The sequence below is a fragment of the Tyto alba genome, unplaced genomic scaffold (assembly GCF_018691265.1).
Source record: "Tyto alba isolate M040663 unplaced genomic scaffold, T.alba_DEE_v4.0 Super-Scaffold_1, whole genome shotgun sequence".
Classification (NCBI taxonomy): domain Eukaryota; kingdom Metazoa; phylum Chordata; class Aves; order Strigiformes; family Tytonidae; genus Tyto; species Tyto alba.
In genome coordinates, this window is record NW_024881261.1 from 19,999,601 (window position 1) to 20,024,813 (window position 25,213).

Below are 25,213 nucleotides of genomic sequence, written 5' to 3' on the forward strand. Positions count from 1 at the left end.
AAAACAACAAGTCAGAAAAGAAACATTACTTATTTCAACAGTTAGTGTTGTTTGAAGTTCATTTTATTGTTGTTTTGTAGGTGAGATTTGTTTACAGATTCAGAGGTGATGCCACTGAACTCCATCTTGACAGAGCAACAAAATAACTCCAAAACAGGCTAGAGCAATAAATATCAAACAATTCAATCTAAAATGTATAAATATAAAAGTCATTTCTGAAAATGTAAGAAAAACAGGAATCCATTTTTCTGTTTTGGCCATTTGTAGAGTAACATCACTATTGTCCATCCATATCACCTCAGATCCAGCACAGTTATCTTTATGTCTTTCCCGACCACGTGGGTACATGGCTGCAGAAGAAGTCAACCCATTACTCACAGAAATTGGTTTCAGTAAAATAGCATATGAGGGCTATTGTTTCCTTTCAACTTTCTGAGCCTACTTAATATTATGCCTATCTATCTAACATTGATTATATCTGTCACTGTGCCTGTTCACAGGCAATCCTGACTGTCGCAGGTATAGACTGCTGAATAAAGCAAGGACTACACCATCCAATCAGAAACAAATTTCTAAAGACAATATTGTTTAGTGCTTATCCTGTGAAATAGATTACAGTTCTGTGCTGTCCTTTATGTATCACAGCATGGGATACCTGAAATGGAGAAGGAAGGTGTGTTTTACATTAGAACAGGCGCATGGGGTACAGCATCAAGGAAAGCAGGAACTGTGTTCTCTTCCTGCAGTGGTTTCAGATATGTCTGCACACATGATGGATTTTTTTTTAAGCATTTACGACTAAATTGTATCTTTAGACACAGTCATGACTAACAGCTTGTATTAGGTCTGTGGAGAAGTTTTTACCATAAACCAGATACAGATTAGGATTTAGTCAGGTTTCAAGAAGCTTCCTATATTCTCACCCCTGATATATTTCCTCCAGGAAACAAGGGTGTGATTTTACTGTTTTTGTTGGAAGATCAATGTGTTTTGGGGATTGTACTTGAAAGGATGTTTGTGTCTGATATATAATACCAGCAGTGTGTCTAATGACTCTAAATGAACTCAAGTGTCCAGGAACTTCATTGATTAACAAAGTCTGTAAAGGACCACTGAAAAGAGCCCATCTGTAACAAAAGTATTCAAATTTTTCAGAGTTGGACTACATTCTCATTATCCCTACAGTCAATGTTAAAAGAACAGAACAAAGCAAAGAACCCCAATCTCTTATTCTTTTGAGGAGTAATACTGACAGTCTGAGAGTCCTACAACAAAGAAGTAATTTCCAATGTATTTAGCATTACTTCTCTGCATTTGATCATTTTATTTTGAGCTATAGGAGTTGTTCTGTATTTGAAGTGAGCCCCATTAAAAAAAAAAAAATCTTAATTATTCAGAGGTAGGCATTGTTGTCTTCCAGATAAGTGACATTTCTGATTATTCTGACTGACTATAACGTTCAGCCATATATATAGTATACTATGCTATTAAAACATGAAGAGATATGGTAGTTACTGAGAAAAGTTTATGAGGAACCTGGGGAAAATTACGGGTAATGAAGAAAGTGGGACTTAATCTACTCGTAGCTGCACTTTTTAGCAGCTGGGATGTTCTGTTGGGACAGCACAGTTGGGGAGAAACTGAATTCTTTGTTTAAAGAATGAAGATCTTAGGAATAACTACCATTTGAAACTCTGGCTTTTGCTTCTTCTGGAAGTAGGAAAAAGTAGTGACTGATGGTAACTGCCTCTGGTTAGCCACCATTTGAATGGCAGTGTGTAACACTCATCTCATGGCTGCTATTGACTGCTTAAGACTCCTGATGTTTATCTTAGTGAAGTAAGGGTAACAAATTATTAAAATGGGAGAAACATTAGAAAGAAATCTAATCTAAAGTACATATAATTCCTGCTAGCAGCAGAACCATGGGCAAGAATTTGAATAGTCAAAACCATGTTGGATTATATACTTACATTAAATAACCTAGGGTCCTTTGTATGTGGATGGAATCCCTTCTTTTTACACGCAGAAACTTCTAGCATGCCAGCATTAGTAAGTCTGAAGATGCCAGTGCTAGAAAGCAAAGGATGAAACTCCTGTTACATACTTCTCCCATAATACATGTCCAAGGTTTCACATACAAATTTCTTAGCCTAACAGAAGGACAACAGAATGGTACTCAGTGACCTTTGATACACAAGAGCCAAGGCTGAGTTGGGGTCTTAAAGGTATTTGAAATCAAGGGGAGTTGTATTCCTGCAAAGGAAGAGATGATGTGGAGAAGGGGAGAAAAAACCCACAGTACTGGTGCTATTCCCATTAGGCAGGTTAGCCTACCAAGGGCTGAGGCTAGTTCATACAGGAACAGATACAAACCAGAAGCTTAGTTGTTCTGGATTGCCTTTCACTCACTGAACTCTAGCAGGTAAACCTAAAAGAGAATGGCCTTTAAGCTAGCTGTGTAAATGACTAGTGAGAGCACACATCCTCCTCACTTTTTTTAGGTAATCAGGTGATACAAAGCACTAGAAAATCCACTGCTGCATATGTATGATGTAACACTTTGAGTATTGAATAAAATATTAGAAACCCCACCTTTCTGTAAAGAACATTAATACCTAATAACTACAGGACAGCACCTGATTAATGAATGCTACAGATAGGAGTAACAGGTTAGAGTTGGTTATAGGGTATCAGCAAACTATGAAAGAGGTTGGAAGGACCAGAGATTTTAAAAGTTATGCAGGTGTGCTCTGGATTACAAAGCCTAGTGCTTGTACACTTGCCATTCAATCTGTATTTGCAGTTCTGCTACTTGAATGGCCCATACAGGAAGTTAGGCAACCAGAATGGGATTTGTAGCAGTCATCTACAGTGGCAGAAGGTCAGAAAGAAAGACTGAAGAAATGCACTGTTTAAACAATGTAGTTAGCTGTGGGGCCTTGAAACGCCAAGCACACCAAAGCAGAATCACAAAATTGTTGAGGTTGGAATGAGCCTCTGAAGATCGCCTAGTCCAATCCCCCTGTTCCAGCAGAATCACCTTGAGCAGGTTGCCCAGGATCATGTCCATTCAGGTTTTGAATATCTCCAAGGATATAGACTTCACACGCTCTCTGGGCAACCTGTTCCATTATAAACCTTCACAGTAATACTTACACAGTTCCAGATTTTTCCAGATACTTATTGTTTATATTTTATGAAATACAAAAATTGGACTTTATTATCAAAAAAGTGATCTTTTATCCCTCTAGTCCCCAAACTGCAATCCCCGTATCATCCTAGAAAAATATGTCTAACCCCCCTACTTTCTTCAACAGCCAGAATGAAGATAGGTCTGTGGTAGGGCACTGGCAATGAGGTGTCCAGAACAACAGCTCCTGTCATCACTGCTTGGTTGAGCAGAGTATAAAAATAAATAAAATTTAAAACATGGGCCTGGGAAGGGAGGAGGGTAGACTGTGTGTAGAGACTAACTGGAATGCAAGTCTAAACAACTTAAAGAAAACAAACTCACAAGACAATATTCCTGCCCTTAATCCCAGTTGACATGTGCTGTTTGCATTTGATCAAATTTAATGACAAGGAGCAGGAGAAAATATCTAAATATTACTTAAAAAAAAAAAAAATCAGAACTCACTCATTATGCTTTGGTGAACAAACAATTGCAATGGCCTCTGGTAACATTAGCTGATAAGAACAATGAGTATGAAGATCAACACTGGATAAGAATGCAGTTTGTGTTGGATGTGTCTACAAAAAGAAAGGGAAAACTCAACATCGTGAAATATTTCTTACAAATCAAGGTTGACATACATTCAAGAAGGAACAATAATTTGTAACAAGTGAAAGCATCAGTACTTCCCCAGGTTGCTTTCTTAAATTTCTGCTAACCCAGCTTCTACATTGTTAGGGTGGATTTTCAGTACAAGGTTTATGGATGCACATTCACAACCAAATGTACGAGCAATTTTCTGATCATGGGGGGGAAAAAAGTGGAATGAAGAAGCACAAGACAAAGGGAAATAACTTGATTGTCCAAAATCCCTAAGATTGAAATTAATACAAAGTTTAAACAACACAATACTCTCCCACACAAATTTTTAATACGGTAGAAAAATAAATGGTGTTAGAGAGTAGTAAAATACCCCTAAATTGACATAAACAAATTTGCACTGGCAAAAGCAGGCCCATTATGTCAACAGGATGCCTCAACTGCATTAAGAAATACTCATTTGTGAAGAACATTAGTGCTCGTTTACATCACTACAATTAAGTAAGAAAATTAATTTGGATTATTCCAGTTACTTCTTTTGTTTGTTATTTCTGTTTTGTTTTGTTTTGTTTTGGTTGTTTGTTTGTTTTTTTTTTTTTCCACACAGCCAGAATCTATGAGTCATACATACATGGATCCAACCCAAAGTAAGGAGATCATACTGATCCTGAATACCAAATAATTCTTCCACATTCTCCATGTCACAGTAGTCTGGTCCTGCAGATTGCTTTGGCACTATTACATGGGTAATAGTAAATTCATTATGTGTCTGTAAAATAAACATTGACTTAGAGTGGAGCAAATGAACTAATGAATAAATTCTGACTCAGAATCTGAAAGTTGTCAGCCTATCAGCTAAAGCAAAGCAGTATAGCTCTACCAATTCCAGTGCAGCTACACTGACTTACTGCACGTGGAAATATGCCTTATCATTTCATCATGAAAACACACAGGGTAGTATTAGTAAGAACACAAGATTATTGCATTGAAATATTCTCAGAGTCCAGTGCAAAAAGCTTGTCCTTTGAAACAATTCAAAACATTTAAAAAGAGGTTTGAGAGTACTATCATTATTTTCTGTGAAACATGGAACATCACTACTCTTGCTATTCTTTCTTTTTATACAATCTGCCATGACAGTTTCCCCTGCTCTGAAAGGACATTAAGTGTTTTCTAGGTCAAAGGGAAAAAAACAGCCTGAAAATCAGATGTTCTACAGCTTGATGGGGGGATTTTCTTCTCCTTTTTTGTTGTGCCATTATGAATTTGATGACTCCAGTAGATTCTAACAGTCTTTATATTTCATTGTCCTGTAACTAAACCTCACTTACCTTAGATGAATGTCAGAGAAAGTACTTGAAAAAGCCTGTATTGTGTAGCATGCTGAAAAACTTGCTACATTTTATAATGACAGCAGTACACTTTGGTCAGATGTTTCCCCCATAAGGCAAGCCTGCACTGCTGAAGTAACCACTCAGGCTATAATAGGAAGCTAATTACATTAAAATCTAATCGCTTAGATCAGCTTTTGCTTTGAAATCAATACATTACAGGAAAATACAGCATTATCAAATACTACTTCTCCATGCAAATATGAGGGTTAAACTGTACCAGTTTTCCGCAGAGAATTCCACATGTCTCTATTCCTCTTACTGTATTTGCCTCTGCTAGCAGCAGAAATTTGTGACAGAGATCCCTGGGCAAAATGACACCTCTAAGTGCTTCGGCCAATTGAGCTAGCAAAAAAATTAAGAAAAAAAAAAAAAAAAAAAAAAAAAGAGAGAGGGGTAAAAAGGCACTTGTAGCTTACACAGTGAAGTTCCCTAAAATAAGTAAATACACACAGGAAATTATTAAAAGTGAAAGAATTATACTTACCACATGTCAGATTTATAATGAGAATAAAACTACAGCACAAGAAATTCACCCTAAATTGAGGTCACCAGTCTAGAGAAGATACACTCACTAGCCTGCCCCTGATGTGGCAGTGAGCTGATACCACCTCCTGGGACATGGCTTCCCAGGGTGAACCACTGCAGGTTCTGCTTCTGTTCCCTTCAAGTCATGGCAAGATTCAGGCTTCATTCCACAGGAACACTAAGGCTCAACCTTTAGATCCATCTATTAGTACTCAACTGAAAAATGTGAAGCTGTGTAACTAATCTTCTCCCTTAAAACGAAGAAGCTATATGGAACTGCTTTGTGTACATCAACCTCTTCATGCTTATTTCACTATGGACATCCCCATGATGAATAAATACATATGCATATGCAATGTGTGGACTGCCATAAGCAGCAAACAGGCAGATAAAATAAAAAGGAAAAAAAAAAAAAAAAGAAAGAATCTCTGCACTTACTCTGAACAGCACTTAAAGTAGCTGCTGGCTTTAAGACCCTATTTACTGGAGGTGAATGTCCAGTGCAGCCAGGTGTGCTGCTTTTCTCTTTTTTTCAAGCAGTGCAGTAGATAAAGAACTCTTCTCTGGTACAGAAATACAAGACAGCATACTTCCATCTATCTGTTCAGACATAACCACGGTCTCTTTGATTTTCTGATCTCGAGCTAGTTCTTGCTTCTTAAGTTGATCCTCAAAGAATTGAAATTGTTCTGATTCAAGCTGCTGTTGCCGCATATGTGCAATTCGTTTCTTCTCTGCCTCTATTAGCTTTTGATGCTCTAGTTTCTTCAGAAATTCAGTTTTACATTTGTTCTGAAACATATGCAAAATAGTGACATTCTCAGAACACTGAAAATAAGCTATGAAAAATTAAGGGAAAGAAGCAATTGTTTAATAAAACCATCAAATCCTTTCATTTTTAATTTTTAATGTTTAATTAAATCTTTTGGAACCTGTTTGCTGAACTGGCAAATACAGATACATTCCCAAAATTACTATGATATGGCAGGAGATACAGTAAGGAATTTCTAACACGAAGCTTCCAATCTGCATACCTGTGGTGCTATGCATTTTTACTTCAGCAGTGATATAATGGGCAAATGAGGCCAGTGCTAATAAAGTCATTAGAAAATAAGTTTTCAGAACACTGATGGTAAAGAGTCTAGGCACAAGTGTAAGCCCTTACAATTTTCAGTGCAACAGGAGATCCACGGGCACATGGGTTTTCTGGGTAGATTTCATAATCCATTTTGTTATCTGGTTTTGTTACTTGTTGTTGCTGTTTGGATAGGTTTGTTGACTTTCTCCTGCTACTTTCTTTCCTTGACTTTCCCTGGATTGCTTAACCTGGTTTGGTGCATAGCCTTCGCAGCCTCAGACACATCAGATGCCTTCTCTGCTCTGATCTATGTCCCTGACCCCTGAGCCACCTGCTGTTCAATGAAACTGCAAGGGAAGCTGCAGGTTTCAGCAGCCCTTCCTGCTCCTGGTAAAGGAAAGCATCAAATATCTCCAAAAGCAAATGAAAAAACAGAGCAAATTAGTCTGTTAAATGTCTTGAACAAAACAGAGCAGGAAAGAAAGCCTTAAGCCAAACAATGACAGGTATAAGGGTTGGGTTGGGTGTTCTTTGTTGTTTTTTTTTTTTTTTTTGTTTTTTTTTGTTTTTTTGTTTTTTTGTTTTTTTGTTTTTTTTTTTTTTTTCTTCTTAATTCTTTAGGACAGTTTCAAGTAAAGGAAAAAAAAGGTGTTTTTTCTCAGATGCTCTTTCCAAGACAAGCTTTTAAAACTACAGGTCCTGTTTTCAGTGACTTCAACGCACAAGATGCAAGTATTTACTTAAGTATTTACTTTAAGTTGTTTAAAGACCAAAAAGGATCAAATTTAAACTTGAACACATTCTGAGCCAAGAGACTTTTTCCACATACTCATATAACTGTCTGAACAGTATCTTCTTTATAAAACAAAACCGGAGTGTACCCAAGACTATTCAGATATTCATAGTGAAGCCAAGAGTTCATGTCTTCTCTCTTCAATATAGTGTTATTACATAAATATCACAGTGTGTTTATTTCCAAGCACGCACTTGCATTACTTGTTTTCAAATGACCAACTGATTAGATTCTGAGAAGTGAAAAGTCATTCTAAGCAGCCTGTGAAATTACGTTCTTGCAGAACTGGCATTTTACTGCTTAATTTTTAAGAAGATTTATGAGAGACAAAATATTCATACCAAAGATCTAATAACCATATAAAACTTACTTTGTTTTTCATGTATTCTTGATATTCTAAATTATATTTTTTTAAAAGATCTCTCTTCAATTCATCTGTCCGTGGAAATGCAACCTCCTTCAATTTCTTTTGGATGGGGGGGAAAGATAGATAATTTTATTTTTCACTTTTTAAAAGAGCCACCTGGAAAACAAACTCAGCTATAATAGAGATTTTAAAAAAATATAAAATAAATATTGCTGTTCTCCTAGGAAAGAAAGGAAGAAATACACACTAAATCATCTTCTTATAAAACTGCTGTAGTATACTGATTTCAATAAAGCTATATTAATTTATGTCAGTGAAAGGTGTGGCAGGACGACTTAATAAAAGATTAGTCCTTTTTCTAGCTATCTGTTATCTCTGTTTTGTTTAATAGGTGTGTGATGACCAGCATTTTTGTTGTGTGATTTATAAAAAAAGCTAAGTCCAACTTTCAGTGTTTCAGGTAGGATCATTAAATTTTAATCTGGGACCCCCTGGACAGAAATATGACTGAATACGCCCATTTCCAGTTGTGTGTGAAGGCAAGTTTATTTGCAGAGATAGCTACACATGTAGCTTCCTGTGACAGTCCCCACAGACAAAACAATGTTGTTTTGTAAAACAAAAACTATGTCCAATGTTTTTTACTGATGCAGAGGCTACTACAAAATAATTTAGAAGCCACAGGCAGGAGAGGGAATGAGACCACATGCTTAACCCTGCTGAGTACAAGAGGAAGGAGCAAATGTTAGATGCCCTTTCTCAACAAGGATGTTTTCCTAGATTGTGGGCCACAGTCAGAATTTAACATGAAGCATTTTGGCTTTGAATATAACATTATTCAACTTTAACAGTAGAGAAAGCATGCAAATATGGCATCATGAAGCAAGAGACACTTATGCTTATTCTAATTCTCATTGGGCAATTCCTGATGTTTTAAGCTCAGTATAAGGCTGTATTTGAAAATTCTTTCAGGGGAAAAAAAAAAAAATGTAAAACTTTTGTATACAAGTGGAGGGAAAAAATCTGGTAAAAATTAAGTAAATACATATTTGGTAATAAAGCAAAAATATACTTTGATTATTTAGAAGGGTAAGCAAATAGTGCACAGATACCAGTAATGCCACATAACTCGCTCTGCAACAGTCTGTTTGGACCATCAGCCACTTACATAATTGGGACCAGAATCAAACTCTAAGTATTGTTAAATTAATGTATTTTTAATATGTAAACTTTTAGAAGTAGATGTACCTAGGTTTCCAACAGTCTACCAACTTATTCTGAGACTGTTCTTGTTCACCTTTTAGAGCAATAATTTCAATTTCTAGTAATGAACAAGTGATTAAAAAAAAATAAAACATTAATTACTAGTATAAATAGGTATCAGATATTCAAATTGTGGTGGCTATTGTGGGTTATGTGCGTATTGTGGGGAAGATGACTGCTAGGAAGGAACAGACTGATTCTGGAGGAAACATTTTTTAAAGGCCAGAAAACCATAACCCTACCTTAATAATATCTTGTTTTTCTGGTACTGCACATTGGTGATAGTCTCGGTGACTGGGCAGCTTTTCTACAAATAACCTGGCAAATTAAAGATGCATGTGTTTGCCTCAGTAGCCAGAAGAATATCCACAATAGCTCTTATATTGGCAGTTTCACATAACTGTTAAACACTGAGTTCCAGATGAATTGGAGCAGGTTTCTACATATTTGTTTAAACTAACACTTAAATTCTTGTATAGACTTGTATAGGATGCATAGGGTAATGACAGGAGATTATTTTCTACATCTGAATATATTTTGGTTTCATTACTAGTGGGTTGGGTTAAAAAAGGACTAACTAGCAGTCAGCACCTAAAAACAGCCCTCAAAAGCACCTGCCACCTGAGCTGGTGTTAATAAATCCTATTTCTGCTGTCTTTATCTGTCCTTAGCTGCAATGCTGAATCTTAAATGGGAAGTCCAGAATGCAGCACTAACTACCATTAAAACCAGTTATTTTTACCAGACCAAGCTGCAGAGCTAACTGCAGTATTGTTAACTCATACAGACATCTAAATTATGGCAACACTTAACTGCAAAGAGTCTGGAATACATAGCTGCTATCATTCTTGCATCAGTTTGTGCAGTGTTCAGTGCCAGACCCTTTTTATAGATAAATACATTTAAAATTAAGTGGAATATGAAAGATTTGGTCTATTTTTCAGAGTATGAGGAAAATAAGGGGGGGTAGAAGGAGGTCTCCTATTATAAAATTTTTAAAATATGCAAATTAAACAAACCAATCAATCCTACAGCAAAACTAGCTAGTTAAAAGTTTAAATCTGCCACTAATATATTTTTTCAGCTGGCTATTTTGAGAGTTATAATGAAAGCTGTCCACATTTGGTTTTTTTGGATGGGGAAAATAATCATACAATGAACATATATTGTGGATTTTGCATTTACTCCTGTAAGCAGCAATAAATTATACTTAATCCTTTTGGAAAAGGAAAGTAAAAAGAGACAAAAAGCCATTTTTTCAAGTTTTTTAAATGCTGCTCAATACTACCATCTTTAAGATCGACAGAAGCTCATAGATCATAACTATTAAAGGCTCAGAAATCTTATCTAGATGTTGCTTTTAAAGCCATGCATTGTATTTAACCAACATGCTGATAGCTACAGAATAATCTGTGGGAAACAGTGCTTACAGTATAGCCTGGTACAGTAAACTTAAACCTCTGTATATTAGGTTAGTTCATGCCTGGCAGTTAATAGATGGATAGGACTACCATACTAACAGTTGAGATGAAATGATAACAAAGCCTTTGGTCAAAGATCCCCAGAGAACAAAGCTATTCTGCAAGAACACACTAAACATTTTTCTCCTAATCTAAAGGGGTGCCCTGTTTTCACTGCAACTCTTCATCTCAGTTTACTTAAGAGTTATAAACTGTAATGACTACAAATGGTTTCTTACGTTATGAACTTATTATAAAAAACAAAAGCATTCTCCAGGTTTCCCTCCTCCATATATACTGATGCCATTCGCTCCATCTCTACTCCAGATCTAAAGTAACGACGTGGAGTGATATCTTCATTGATTGTGATATTGCTGCCAAGTTTGCTTAAGGCACGTACTCTCTCTTCTGGGGTCACAGAGATGTCTGTATGGTCAGGAATAGCTACTAGCTTTTTCTGAAAAAGAACAAAGATTAGCAAGGAGAAACAGATATTACATTTCACTTTCAGCAAGTGATCTCATTCAAGAAACGCAAGGGAAATCTTTTTTCTCAAAATAGGCATTGGTTTCCCCACTGCCAGCCACAGTTGAAACATTCCAACACATTTCTCAATTGCAAAGAAATTGTGGTTGAAAGTACAAATAAGAAGTGATCTTATCCCCCTCCCCAAATCTTCAAACTACAAAAAATCCAAGGAAAAAAAAAAATAAGTAAACCCCCGTGGTTATGATCAAAGGCAACACAAAGTGTGTCCTCTTTAGAATCCCTCACACATGAAATTCTTACAAGGTTCTGCCTTAAGTTATTGAAATAGTTTCTTGGAGAGCCTGAATACTCAGTCTTCTATTACATGATATGTAGGGTATGACTGCTGGGTATAGTTCAGCTAACAAAGAGCAATCATGTTCCCTGGTCAGTCAACAGTTCACTTCAATTGTTCATTTACAGCTTCAAACAAGGCAGTTAAAGCCTAAGAAGTTAGAACTAACTCCACTGAAGAAGCAGCATAGCTGCTTTTATAATCATTATCTTCCTGTTAAGTGGCTAAAATGGCTACTGAAAGTAACTTTCTCTTACTTTGATTAAAATTTTTGCTCTTTCTATGCAAAATGTTCACTTCAAATTCTTAAAAATCTGATCACTGAAACAAGTTAAAACCCCATAAACCACATATATAGAAATAAAATAAATTCCATCAAAACCATCAGGCAGAATGTAGAAGGAACTGGCAGCATGCAGGAAGAGACCCTTGTAGCTGACAGCCAACATGGCTAAACAGCTCTTTCGAATTGTTCCCAATTTGAAAGAGAGGGTGCTTAACCATTAAAGCATTTTTTTGTAATACATACCAATGAGCTGACAGTGAATGGTTGTTCCATGTTGTTGTCTGTCTGCAAACCGAGAAGATCGCTCTTTTCCTCCAAAGTCTCCATCTGACTGCAAAGGGCAGTACCAACCCAGTGCTCAATATTTTCAGCCAGCTGTCTCAGAATTTATTAGCTCAAGGGAAGGTTGAACACAGATATGTTGATTGTGGTCCTGTGCTGGAAAAAATAAGCCATTCAGATTAGAAATATATTCAAATGTCATCTAAGTTTGCATACCTGCACCCACTCATTACTTCAGTATCACAGTACTTACATATTTAGTAATAATCTAAAATTTACCAGGCATCTAGAATTTAAAATGGGAATGCCTGTGGTCTTACAGGACAGTTGTGGACTGTATGACCTCTTCTAGTGATATTACAGTGGATTTGAACACAATATAAGAAATTATTTTTACAATTTTTACAACAACTTAAAACCCCCCCAACTTTCAAGCATTAAGTGAAAACCTCAAAAGTTCATAGACTAATGACAGAATCTGTGCTTCCTTGAGCATATGTTTTGACAAACATATTTATAAACAGTATGAATCTGGCATCTTTTTTCCTGCTGAGCCTATAATTAAAAATAAAACTTAGCACACAAACTCCTAACAGTAATATAAAACAGAGAAAATACTTCAACAACCATGTGTTCCATCTGCACAGCTTGCTGACTTCAACAACACTCAAAATACAATGAACTCTGATGAGTCAACTGATAGTAATTGCTCCTTGCACAGCTCTGAACAAGACAAATATTTAGAAATGTTATGGTCATCAGAAAACAAACAAACAAGCAAACCAACCCACCCCAACACCACCCCCACCCAGAAAACAAAACAAAACAAAACACCAAAACCAAAAAAAACCCAACCCATCCCTGAAAGGGAAATATGAAAATTAAGCTCCTAATGTGTTTTTTCACTTCTGTGCACTCAATATAAACAGACTTGATCCTGAATGTCAAAGGTACATTTTATATTGCAATAAATATGCTTTATGATTTTGTATAAAGAGTGGGTTCAGCAAAGGTATTTTCCCAGCACACCCCTCTCTGGAGACCAGAGGACTCTGGGTTAGAGAAAAACAACCCTAATGTGTTTTTAGATGGCTGCATTTCTCAAATACTGATTTCTGTATTTGGGTCTTCCTCATTTTTTCCAAAAACTAACAGTAACTGCTAGATCAGTCTTTAATTTTAACCATTAGTGCAAGTATTACAGGGGACATTAAATTAAGTAACACATTTTCTTTAAAATAATCAGAATCATCCTGTTTCACTTGTAAAAGCCCCTACTGGTATACTCATTCCACCTTATTAAATCAGTCTTACTCTGCTTTTACGGATGACCTCCTAGTCTCAATTAATATATTCTTGCTTGACTTCATAGCTATGTTTTCCATTTTCAAGATTTTTATTCTCATCATCAGATATGTCACAGGTCTGTGAATTCAATTCAAGACCTGCTTTTTTTGAAATTAAAATATTGAAAATGCTTGCATAACTTGTGATAAAAAAAAAAAGGAGCATGGTTTATATACTCAAGACATCAACATTAGTTGTGGCTGCAGTGCTAATGGAAACAGTTCTCCAAACAATTTAATTTTATATACATGGAGTTCTGGTGTAAATAAATGATCAGCTTGGCAGGAGATCTTATTCATTGCTTATTCACGAACTGTAGAAAAGTGCCATGGTACCACAATAATTAAATATTTTTGCTGTAGCCTACACCAAGAAACGTACTGTCTGATGGAGAATTCCACCTGAAACCCTTCTTCAGCTGGACCACTGTAGATGCGGTAGACTGTGAAAGAAGAGGGCTAAAAGCTTGGCAAGTGCAGAGCTCCATGTTAGTCTTTTTCCCCTGCAGCTCAGATTCTAAGCAGAAATAAAATCATAGAATGGTTTGGGTTGGAAGAGACCTTAAAGATCATCCAGTTCCAACCCCCCTGCCATGGGCAGGGACACCTTACACTAAAACAGGTTTCTCAAATTCTTGTTTATCCTGATCTTGAACACTTCCAGGGAAGAAGCATCCACAGCCTCTCTGGGCAACACGTTCCAGTGTCTCACCACCATCACATGAAAGAATTTCTTCCCTATATCTAATCTAAATCTACCCTCTTTCAGTTTAAAACCATTACCCCTTGTCCTGTAACTACACTGCCTTATAAAGTGTCCCTCCCTATCTTTCCTGTAGCTCCCTTAAAGCACTGGAAGGCCACTACAAGGTCTCCCCAGAGCCTTCTCTTCTCCAGGCTGAACAACCCCAACTCTCTCAGCCTGTCTTCACAAGGGAGGTGCTCCAGCCCTCTGATCATCTTTGTGGCCTCCGCTGGACCAGCTCAAGCAGGTCCTTGTCCTTCTTATGATGGGGTCCCTAGAGCTGGACACAGTACTACAGGTAGGGGTGTCATGAGAGCAGAGGGGAAGAACCCCCTCCCTTGACCTGCTGGTCACACTTCTCTTGATGCAGCCCAGGGAACGGTTGGCTTTCCGGTCTCCAAGTGCACATTGATGGTTTGTGGTCAGTTTTCCACCCACTGCTACTCCCAAGTCCTCTTCCTCAGGACTGCTCTCAATCCACTCATCACCCAGCCTGTATTTGTGCAGGGTATTGCCTCAACCCATGTGCAGGACTTTGCACTTGGCCTTGTTGAACTTCACGAGGTTTGCATGGGCCCACTTCTCAAGCCTGTCAAGGTCCTTCTGGATGTCATCCCTTCCTTCCAGCAAAGTCCCTCATCTTCAGTGAGAGACTCTGCATTCATATGTTCTGTATGGCTCAGGAATAAAAATTAAAAAAAAAAAAAAAAAAAAAAAAGAAAGTAAAAAAAAAAGACACCTAAACCCCATATATTTTAAACCATTTATTCACAACTTGAAAACACCTCCCTCTCCCCCTTCCTCTACCCCTGCTCAGCTTTGCTCCTGATATCTCTACCTCCTCCCCTTCAGCTGCACAGGGGGCAGGGAATGGGGGGTGTGGTCAGTCCTGTGGCTTCTTTCCCCCTCCTGGGAGAAAACTCACATTCCTCCCCTGTTCCAGCATGATTCCCTCTCACAGAAGGCAGTCCTCCACAAACTTTCTCCGACATGAGTCCCTCCCACGGGATGAAGTCATTTCCATGCTGCTCTGGCATGGGTCCCTGCTATGTGTTGCAGTCCTCCCAGCGCTGAACTACAACAGCAGGGGCTGCTTCCTCCTACAGGATCCTGACCTCCTTCGGGTGCAATCACCTGCTCTGGTGTGGGCTCCTCCACAGGCTGCAGGCTGGCATCTGCTCTACCATGAACCGACATGGGTAGCAGGGGAGGCAGCCCTGCCATCTCACTGTGGACTGCAGGGGAGTTCTCTGCTCTGGCACACCTCCCCCACCTTCTCCTCCTGTCTTCCACTGACCTTGGTGTTCACACAGGGGTTTTCCTTACAACTCCTCCTCACAACTCCCCTTCTTAAACATGTTATTGCTGTGGTGCAGCCACCATCGCTAATTGGCTTAGCCTTGGTGCAGAGGTGGGTCCAGCTTGGATCTGGGGGAGCTATGAGAAGCTTCTCACAGGGGGACACTGCTGTAGCCCCCTCCTCTGCTACCAAAAATCCCTGCCACTCACTCAAACCCAGCATAATTTTCTCTCTTATGGACTTTCTCCAAAACCTAGTGAGGAAATGGATGCTTAAGAGAATGCTTCTCAGATGCTCCCCTATGGATGGCATGGGATATGGATCATATGCTTCTTTCAACTATTATCACACCTTGAAGACCTTTCAGCCTAGCTGGTAGGCAAGTGGAAAACTGTTAGTGCAGCAAGTGGGAAACACAAAAGACAATAACTGGTGGTTTGGTTTAGTTTTTTGGGGCCAGTATTCCTAAAGAGGTCTTTGTTAAAGAAGCTTATGGTATCCCCCAGCAGAAATCTCGTTGGGACCACCACAGGAAGTCATCATGGAACTCTTTACTTGCAAACTTTTCTCATCTTGGTTGCTTTTAAGAATACTAAAGTTGTAAACAGAAGTTATTTCAGTGATTCTTTTAATCTAAGGAAGCATTAATAATAATAATTTAAAAAGTATAACAACAGATATTTTAAAGAAGAGACATCTGGTAAGAGCAGAAACTCACACTTCCTCAAAATTGTGTCAGAGCTTTGAAAGGATGAAGTTCTGCAGAAAACGTAAGTCAAGCTACAGTGCAAGAGATTAGCAGAATTACTGCAAATAAAAGAGGAAACTGACTTTTTAAATTTGGCTTTGGGAACACATTAAAAACCAGACACTGTAAATAAAGAAGAAATACTTGGATGAATTTGTATCACTTTTACAAATATCTCAAATATTACTCAAATATATTAGCTATTACAAGTGGCAGCATAAATAAAAATAATAATAATTTTAAAAATCCTAAAAAGAGCATGGGCTGTTTTATGACTGTACTCCAATATATTTTCCTTAACATGTGGACATACTGGCCAGAATTATAAATGATTAAAATGCAGAAAGTTAAGCTTTACTAAAAACACCACCACAGGCATGTATGGCAGGTCCCCGGAATGTCTCTGTGCATAATGTTCCTCATGGCACAGCTTCACAGTCACCTTCAGATGGTTGAAGGCCATGAACCGTCAAGGGGCTCCCCTTACCCAGACCATACTTCTTTGTACTTCCACTTGTTGACACTAGTGACTTCAAGGCAAGTTGTAGCTGATCCAAGTTAAAATCAAAGGGACTTTTAAAATTAATTACTTTGTTCTCAAACTCAGAATGCAAGGGAGAAGGCAGAAACATGAAGCCAGCAAAACAGAGAGACTTGCCCCTTTCTGAGGCAGTGCTGTCCTAGATTGATGTAAGCTGGGTATAAAGTGGACCTTAAGAGCTTGTATAGTGCCTACAAGAATTCCCCTGTCCTGATGATCAACTCTCTGTCTTCTGGAAACACACTTATGTTTTACTCTACAAGAGAAAAAAGAAATTCAAATGTCAAACCTCTCTGTGTAACTGAAACTAATTATATTCAAATATGCAAAATAGTTATGCTAATACAGCGAACTGCACTCCAACCTCAACCACAGGGGATAAGTAGCAATGCTAGCCTGGAGCTGTCTTAGTCTAATAGAGTGTAAAGTGCTCTAAATTCTAAGAGTAGATACATTTCTCTGCTTTACCATTTCAGGGGCTCCAACCAACTTAGATGGACTTAGGTAATGTTTCATTCAGAAGAAATGTCTGGACATTTAGCAAGCAAATCAAGCCTTTTCTAATGATGAATTTTCTGAGAGTCATTATCAGAATATAAAAACTTAACATCCATTCAACAGTTAAGAAACTTTTCTTGATTTCATTGGTAATGGCACTCCTCACCAAATCCCATTTCCTCCTCAAAAACTTGTTTTCCTATGTGATCCAGCTTATTATACTCTGCATTAATCCTCTGTAAAATCCAGCTTTATTAAATCAAAGGCATTCAGCCACAAGAAATAGAGCAAAGTGAGAAAATCAGCATCTTAAATAGCACTGAAAGTCAGTCTTCCTACTCAGGCCAACAAGCATGGTACCAAGTACCAGAGAAGTAAAAAGCAGGGAGCACAAATTTCACTTAAAAGTATATGCAAATAGTAGTACATGAAGATAGAATAAGCATATCAAGACATATTAAGGACCTCAAGAGTAGGCTAATAAGACTGAGGCATTATGAGAAGGTCTAGAGAATGCACATAAAAATTCTCATGGTTTTCTGAGAGGTATAATATCATAATTCATCATAAATTTTCCAACATCCTCACAGTTTGCTGCATGCTGGCATGTTTCAAACAACTGCCAGGATGGATGTATGTTGACAAACAAAAGCCTCTCTGCTTGTCCTCAGAGCCTGAGAGGCATGACCTAGCTGAGTTTGCAAGCTATGTAACTGTGCTCTGTGATAGTGAAAGGAGGTACACATGGCTGCACAAGGCTTATTAGCTCAAGTGCAGTATGAACTATTTCAGTTACACAGTTCGTGTTTGTAATGCCTTGTGTGGAGCCAGCTCACAGTCTGGGCAGAAAGAGCTTCTCTCGGTTTTCATGCATTCTTATGATGGGCTTGGGAATGTCTGTTTAGAATGATATGTCCTTCACTGATACAACCTATGTGAGGTGACTGCACCAGCAAAGACAAAGAAGCAAAGCAGGACCATGCTCTGCCAAAGGATGCACACAGACACTGCTGTACCCCAGCAGGAGCTGCGCTGCTCAAACTTTCTGGTGAAGACACAGCCACAAAGAGAAGCTCAGAGTACCAGTACCTCCCAGAAACTAGATGACTGCAGAGCATGAGGACTGAATTTCAACTCCTTGTCATGATATTGAGGCTGCTTTTCCTTTTTCAGAAGAGTTTTTAAAATGTTGAATGAGCTATTCAGATTCATAAACGAGTAACTGCCTAACTTCAGTATTAGTTTAATCATTAGTTTTAACTTTGTAACATTAGTTACTTTGAAACATTGCTATTAGTTACTTTGAAACATTAGTTTCCTCTTCGTAACATATTTTTAAATTCCAAGGGAATGAGTCATAACACACTGACTTCACTGCCTCAGCAACACTTACCAATATTTTGACTATTGGTTTTAACTAAGAAGCTGCATTAAAGACATTGCTGGTAAAATTTTCCAAAGCACTTTTTTCATGTAAAGCTTAGGTTCTGTTAAGAATAACAGGGACTTGGGGCATTAGCAATGATTTATTATTTGCATATTTTAAAATAGTGGATTATTTCAGAAATACTCATCCTTTTGTTTGATAATTTGGTAAAATGTAAAGCCCAGGTGTGGTTTCCATCAAAATCATTCAGTTCAGTTCATTGGAATCAGGATACTTACAGTATAGCCAGAAATATTTGCTAATATAGGAAATAAATGTGGCATAGTTCTGCTTTGTACAAACTACTCTTGAACACACTGTTCTGCATTTGTCCCATGGTAAGAAAAAGCTTATTTTAATATTGTCATGAGAAGTTAAGAGTAATACTCTGTTTTACTATACTAGGAAGTGTGATGATTATAGAATCCTTAAATAAAAATGCATCTCAAACCATAAAGGGGTCAGTTCTCATTAAAATAGCCAAATTAGCAAGTGCAGAAAACACCTTTTAATTACCCATAATGGAACTAAATTGTCTCAGCAAACTTGAAATAGGGCACATCCAGTGATTGCCAGATGAAGATAAAGGACTGTTTTATGCCAATAAATCACTCATGATGCAGATACTTGTACTGCGGTACTTTGAAGGGGATGTTCAAGTGAGATTAGTGAAAAACGGGTTAGAAATACAGGCACCTAACTCATTCACCTCTTTTTGAAATGCCAGGCCATGTATTTGCACAGCACATAATCATTTATACACACACTTGGGTTTGATATAAAATATGCTAAAAAACAGTCTAAATAGCAAACTGCCTTCTGTTGGTTCTCTCTAAAAAGAAACAGCATGTTAATCTGTCAACATGTTTTTTGAAACAACCGTTCACCATAATAGAAAGTGATTCAGCTAGTATAGTTAATAGTCTCTTCTGGAAAAAAAAAAAACTAACAACAACAAAAAACAAACAAACAACAACAAAACAAACAAACCCCCCAAACAAACAAACAAAAAAAAACACAAAGCACAGAATGTCATGGCAAGATCATTCTTTTGTGCAGAGAAAAAGAAGAATCAACCAAAACCAACAGAATGGTCTTTCAGTTAAAAGAATGAAAAGAAGCACCACAAGGAACCACTTACTGAGAACCCTCCCAAGAACTTCTCCTTCAATGGAGAGGTTGCTCTTTGTGGTAGGAGCTACAAAGCTTGGCTCTAGAAAAGCCCATCTCAGTAATGGTTCATAATTTAACACTACCCCTTAGCTCTATGGCTTCATTTAAGCAGCACTGCCAAGACCTCCTCCCAGGCTCCACAAGGTCCCAGAGGCAGCTGCTGAGCTGTACAATCATCTCTCCTAGAACTGGGTCAAGCTTATATCCTCTTTTTCACCTACTCTGAAGGATCAGTCCCACCCGCCTCCCTGCACACTGCCTAGAGGTCTCTCTGCAGACTGTGTCAGTGGCATACAGACAGTAACATTATGACCTGCTTGGGTATTGAGGGAGAAATCATGTGCAGAGGAGATCATCCATGCACAGATCTGACAAAACCAAGTCTTGCTTATATGGTTACACCACTCAATGCTGTATCTTACATCAAAAAAAAACCTGAGCTTTATTTTCATCTAAAGAAAATGTGCGCGGCACAAGGGTCTGTTTTCCCACAGTTAAAAAAGTTATAACAATTATTTGAAGATTTTAAAATTTGTTCTGTAAATATTTGGACAACTGCAGTTAGCTAATGTAGCTACTTGAAAATCATTGATTGGCTGTTTTGTAGGGACAGTTTTTCTTTTGGAACAGATACAAACATTACTGCATTAAGAAGCTACATCAATAAAATTAGATTGCTACTGAATCTGCTAAGACTCTGATAAACCACTACAATATGCAAATAACATCCAACATGACACATGCAAGAACCTGACTTTTATCCCCTACAGAGAATATGTATGTAGAACCTACAGGCTTTTCCCATTGCTTCAGAGCAGAGGAGACCTCTGACCTTTACCTATTTTCTCATTCATTTTTATGCAGACTATTTTGAAGTCAAGGTCAAGCATGTTTGTGCTACTACAACATAACCCTGTGCATTGGAGCTGTACACATAGGTGGTGGTTTGCTAACAGATTTATTAATAAGCTCTGTCTACAAAGGTATTAGTCACTTTTAAGAGAATGTGTTGAAAAACAGACTGGAAATATTGAACATTGAAACATGCACCTGTGAACTGCTGACAGTTCTTTCTCTTGTGGTTTCTTAGGCCAAAACAAAACACAGCCTCTCCCTCTCCCTTTTTTAATAACACCATTCAGTTTCATCAGAAAAACATTTTTAACATAAAGGATAAAGTATCACCAATGTTAGAATATCTTTGATTGCAAACCATAGCCTTCTTAGGCAGTCAATGAAATAGATTTATGCAACACAAAACAGCATCATTCCAGTGACCCACTAAAAGTATGTTCTAGACATGGTGTAGAAAACAGTGCCGTTTCCTTCCTTTAGGAAACTCACAACAACTCACTGTCAAAATTAGTATACCAGGGCACATCAAGCCAGAAGGCAGAAATAAAAGAAATAGTTGTTGTTTATATAATTTGTTCTTTGATGATTCTGCTAAAATACTGGAAGAAGAGATACCTGCAATCCATAACATCACTGATAAAACTAACTTCCCCTATGAAGAGAAGAAGCTGTGTTACTAAGGGAAACAAAGGAGGGGCTAAAATCAGCACAGAGGTCTGAAACACTTCATACACTTCCAAGATACAAAGAAAGCATGATTCCCTGCAAATCATCAGGTTTCATAGATTTTTCTGTCTGGGGCCCTATTTCTCTCAGAAGCAAAGTCTCACTAGCATAGAAGGGTTAAAAACCTTCAAATTCTTCCTATAAAAGGTAACAATTTTTCTGGCAATATTTGCTACTTATTTTTATAACACTCCATAACCTCTAATAAGGAGGTTAATTGGGTGAATAACTGGCTGCAACAATCAATTTGTTTTTCTATCTGATGGTGAATTCCTATTCTGTCTTGCTTCTTATGGTTCATAATGTATGTGACAAAGAAGAATTACATTTAATTGACATTTCTGACATAAATCCACATCTTATCTGAAGTCTATTAAATTAAGTATAAAGAATGAAGCTTGTCTTGTGGCCTTAAATCTAGGAAAAGATAAGTTGGGGCATTTCTTCAATGAATTCTGACTATTTTGTATGGTTAAGTAAGCAAAGTGCAGGTAAAAAACCTGATAGTAATATTAGCCTACAGGATGGCATGTGGTCAACCAGTACAAATAACTATCAGTTAATCTGGCATGTTTCTGCAGTGTGATGCTTATATTAAGATAATACAGATAGTTAATTTCATAATGAAGTCTTTGACCTCCTGCCCTATCCTAGATGATTGAGGATGTCTCATGATATGAGCAGATGGGAAAAAATCCAGGAATGCCTGGCTCTATGAGAAGAATTAGGTCTGGTTTTGACCATTTTTTCCTACTTGGATAGTTACAATATTTATTTCTCTTCTGTAAATTTGATAATATTGACAATGGTAAGCACATGTTTTATAGCAGTACTGACTGTAACACAGTCAAGCTCACAGGGCTGCTTGAAATTCAGCAGAACTATCCAGAATATCAAAGCTGAGCATGACGATTTGTGGCTAACATTTTATACACTTGCAGGCCAACAGGCTACTCATCCCAGTACCTTTTGAGCCTATTTCCAAATTATTAGTTTTTCCTTTCAGGAGGAGTCCAACGATCTTTGCAGCCAATCCAAACTCCTTTCCATAATAATGGAGTGAGCTAGACATCTCTGAAGGCCTTTTGACAGTGGCTCAGAGATGCTAAGAGGAAGATACTTTCTAGCTGATTATGTAGTGAGCCCACAGCTTGCCTAATATATTGTGTGTTGAACTGTGAGTCATCTAGAGCTGCCAGGAGGAAGTGGTAGGCAACGAGTTGTGTCTGAGCAGGTGCCTGACTCACAGCATTATCATGAGGTATCATCATCGGTGTAAGATTGAAAATGTTGGATTTTTGTAAAAGAGATGCCTATGCAACAACAGTACTAAGCCACTACACACAGAACATCCAGGAACTGTACAAGCAAGATAATTAACTTTCATGGACTAATACTTCTATTTATAATGGAAACTATGACCAGAAAATATGTTTTCTGAAATGACAATCTAAATGTTAAATATTTATTAAAATGATATAGACAAATACTTTAATTACATGGCAGCAAACTAAGTTTCAGAACACAAACTGGAAATGTAACCTTTGATACAGAAATAGAATCTCAGGAGTCAGATAAGAACAGGAAAAAAAAACCACTATCCATACAAGTCCAGCAAACAGAGACCAAATATTTATTTTTGTACAGCATTTGCTCCGTGTCTTCATGCATAAGTCACCTTGCCACTCGGTAGTTGAAGATTTCATGACATCCCTCACCTTGAGCTATACTCTTCCTCAGCTTGGTGACTAATTTCCAGCAAATGCCTTAAGGCCTGACCTTGAGCATACTTCACGCACATAAAGAAAACCATATGAAATGCCTTCACAGTATCCCCATAGCAATATCAGTAATACACATGATTGCAGGATTGATCAAGACACTGAACCCTATTATTAAACACAATACTACAAAATAACGCCCCTGCACTTACAGCCATTTAAAATACTATTAAAAAACCTCATAACTATGAAATTTGCACCTACAGAATTACACAGGATTTGGCAGGAATGCTTCCTATACTCTCATGTGGTCTATGAATATCTGGACTTGTCAACACTGGCCTTTGGTTTAGTTATTCATACCTTTAGCACCAAGACGTGCAATATACCAGGCAGAAATGCATTTAGCACGTCACAAAAGCCAGCTGGTACAGAGTAACACAATATATTGCCTCAGTAACTGAATGAACACCCTGGGAACTACGGTCCATCCAAGAACCTCATAATCTCGCCTCTTTCCATTCTCAGTAAAAGGTGGGGGTTTTCCTGCCCATGACTTCTCAGACAAGCATTCTGAACCATGTGCATATTAAATAAAAAGAATTCCAAACCAAGAGGAATTCGCCCAGAAGAGACTTTTTGACAGCATTCTGAAACAGGACAGTGCATCCATGAGAGAAGTGAATTACGTTCCTCGGTGCACTCCAGAGGGACACCTTAGATGCCACAGAGGCCAGAATGAGGTAGGTACAACATGAGGTACGTAAGCAGAAACAGCTTATGAAAGAATTACCGATGCCCAGCAAACACAATTTCTTCTTTTTTTCCACACTATTTTACTTTCTGTTCCAATTATTATCTTTCACATGTATATAGAAATTCTTCAAAATTAAAGTACTGTTATAAGTTTGATTTCTCTCTGAAACACAATAACGTTCTGAACTCTGCTCCCCACCATACTATAATCGCCTATTTTTGTAGGCGCAGTGGAATCCGCAGCTTTACCCAGCCCGGGCTCGCTGTCCCCCTGCCTCCCTGCACACCCAGAAGTTGCCAGTGACACCAAGATGCCCACGCTGCGCCCACGCACCAAGAGCTGCTCCCTCGCTCCTCCTCGCCCCGAGGCGCTCCCGCCTGAGGCTGTTCACACCCGGGTTCCGCCCTGCCTGGAGGAGGGCGATTTCCGACGGGCCTCTGGGACTGCGGCACCTGACACCCGGCGCGGGGACGGGCCGGAGCCATCGCTCACCGGGGACATTCGCCAGGGCGGCGGGGCCGGTGGAGCTCGTACCGGCCACGGCTCCCACCGCTCCCCGGCCCCGGAAGGGCAGCGCACGGCGCGGCGCCACCCCTTTCTCCCTCTGCCCGCAGGGACCGTTGGCGCAAAGCAGCGGGATGGAGGCGGGGAGGCAGCGTCCCGCCAGCTCCCTGCCTGGCGCTCCCCGCACCGGGGAAGGCGAGGGCTGCTTACCGGGTCTCGCATCCGTGTGAGCCACCCCGGCGGCCGGTGCTGGAGACAAAGCGAGGGGCGCTCGCCCCGCCGCGGCGGTGGGTTGTGGGGGAGGCAGGAGCGGCGGGGCGGCTTGGGCCTCCGCCGCCCGGCCTCTCCCCGCCGGCGCTCGGTGCCGCGGGCGCCCTGCGCAGGAGCGGCGGGCGGGACGGCAGGTGCCGGCGGCGAGGAGCCGAGCCGAGCTCCTTGCGCCGCCGCCACCGCCGCAGCCGGCCCGGGTTGCGGTGCGGTGCGAAGGGAGGAGCCTGCGCGGCGCCGGGGCGAGCGGCGTGGCCGCGTCCCGCTCTGCGCCGCGGGGGCCGCCGCAGCCCAACGGCCGCCAGCGCCGCCGCGCGCGCGGGGCCGCCGCTGCAGCCCAACGGCTGCGCGGGAGGGCGAGGGGCGAGCGGCGGAGGGCGAGCGAGGGCCGGGGCGGGGCTGGCAGCACGGCCCCTGCACCCCTGGCGTGCGTCCCCTCCCTGCTTCCCATGCTGGGCCCCGGTGGGCAGGCCAGCACCCCTCGCGTGCGCTGACCGAAACCTCGGGTGCGGCTGAGGGGAGACGCAATTGGTGCTGTTGCTGAGGAAGATGTCTATGGG

The 25,213-nt window shown here is 39.4% G+C and overlaps 1 protein-coding gene across 1 annotated transcript; it reads right to left on the reverse strand.

Annotated features, from left to right (window-relative positions):
• Positions 1-45: 45 nt before the first annotated feature.
• Positions 46-25,207, reverse strand: STAMBPL1 (STAM binding protein like 1). Its single transcript, XM_033001767.2, is given in 12 exon segments — positions 46-350; positions 1,974-2,073; positions 3,641-3,753; positions 4,407-4,544; positions 5,387-5,511; positions 6,133-6,222; positions 6,225-6,486; positions 7,936-8,031; positions 9,438-9,513; positions 10,895-11,112; positions 12,008-12,202; positions 24,597-25,207. Coding segments are annotated over 11 exon segments (1,359 nt in total). The 5' UTR covers positions 12,092-12,202; positions 24,597-25,207; the 3' UTR covers positions 46-293.
• Positions 25,208-25,213: the final 6 nt, after the last annotated feature.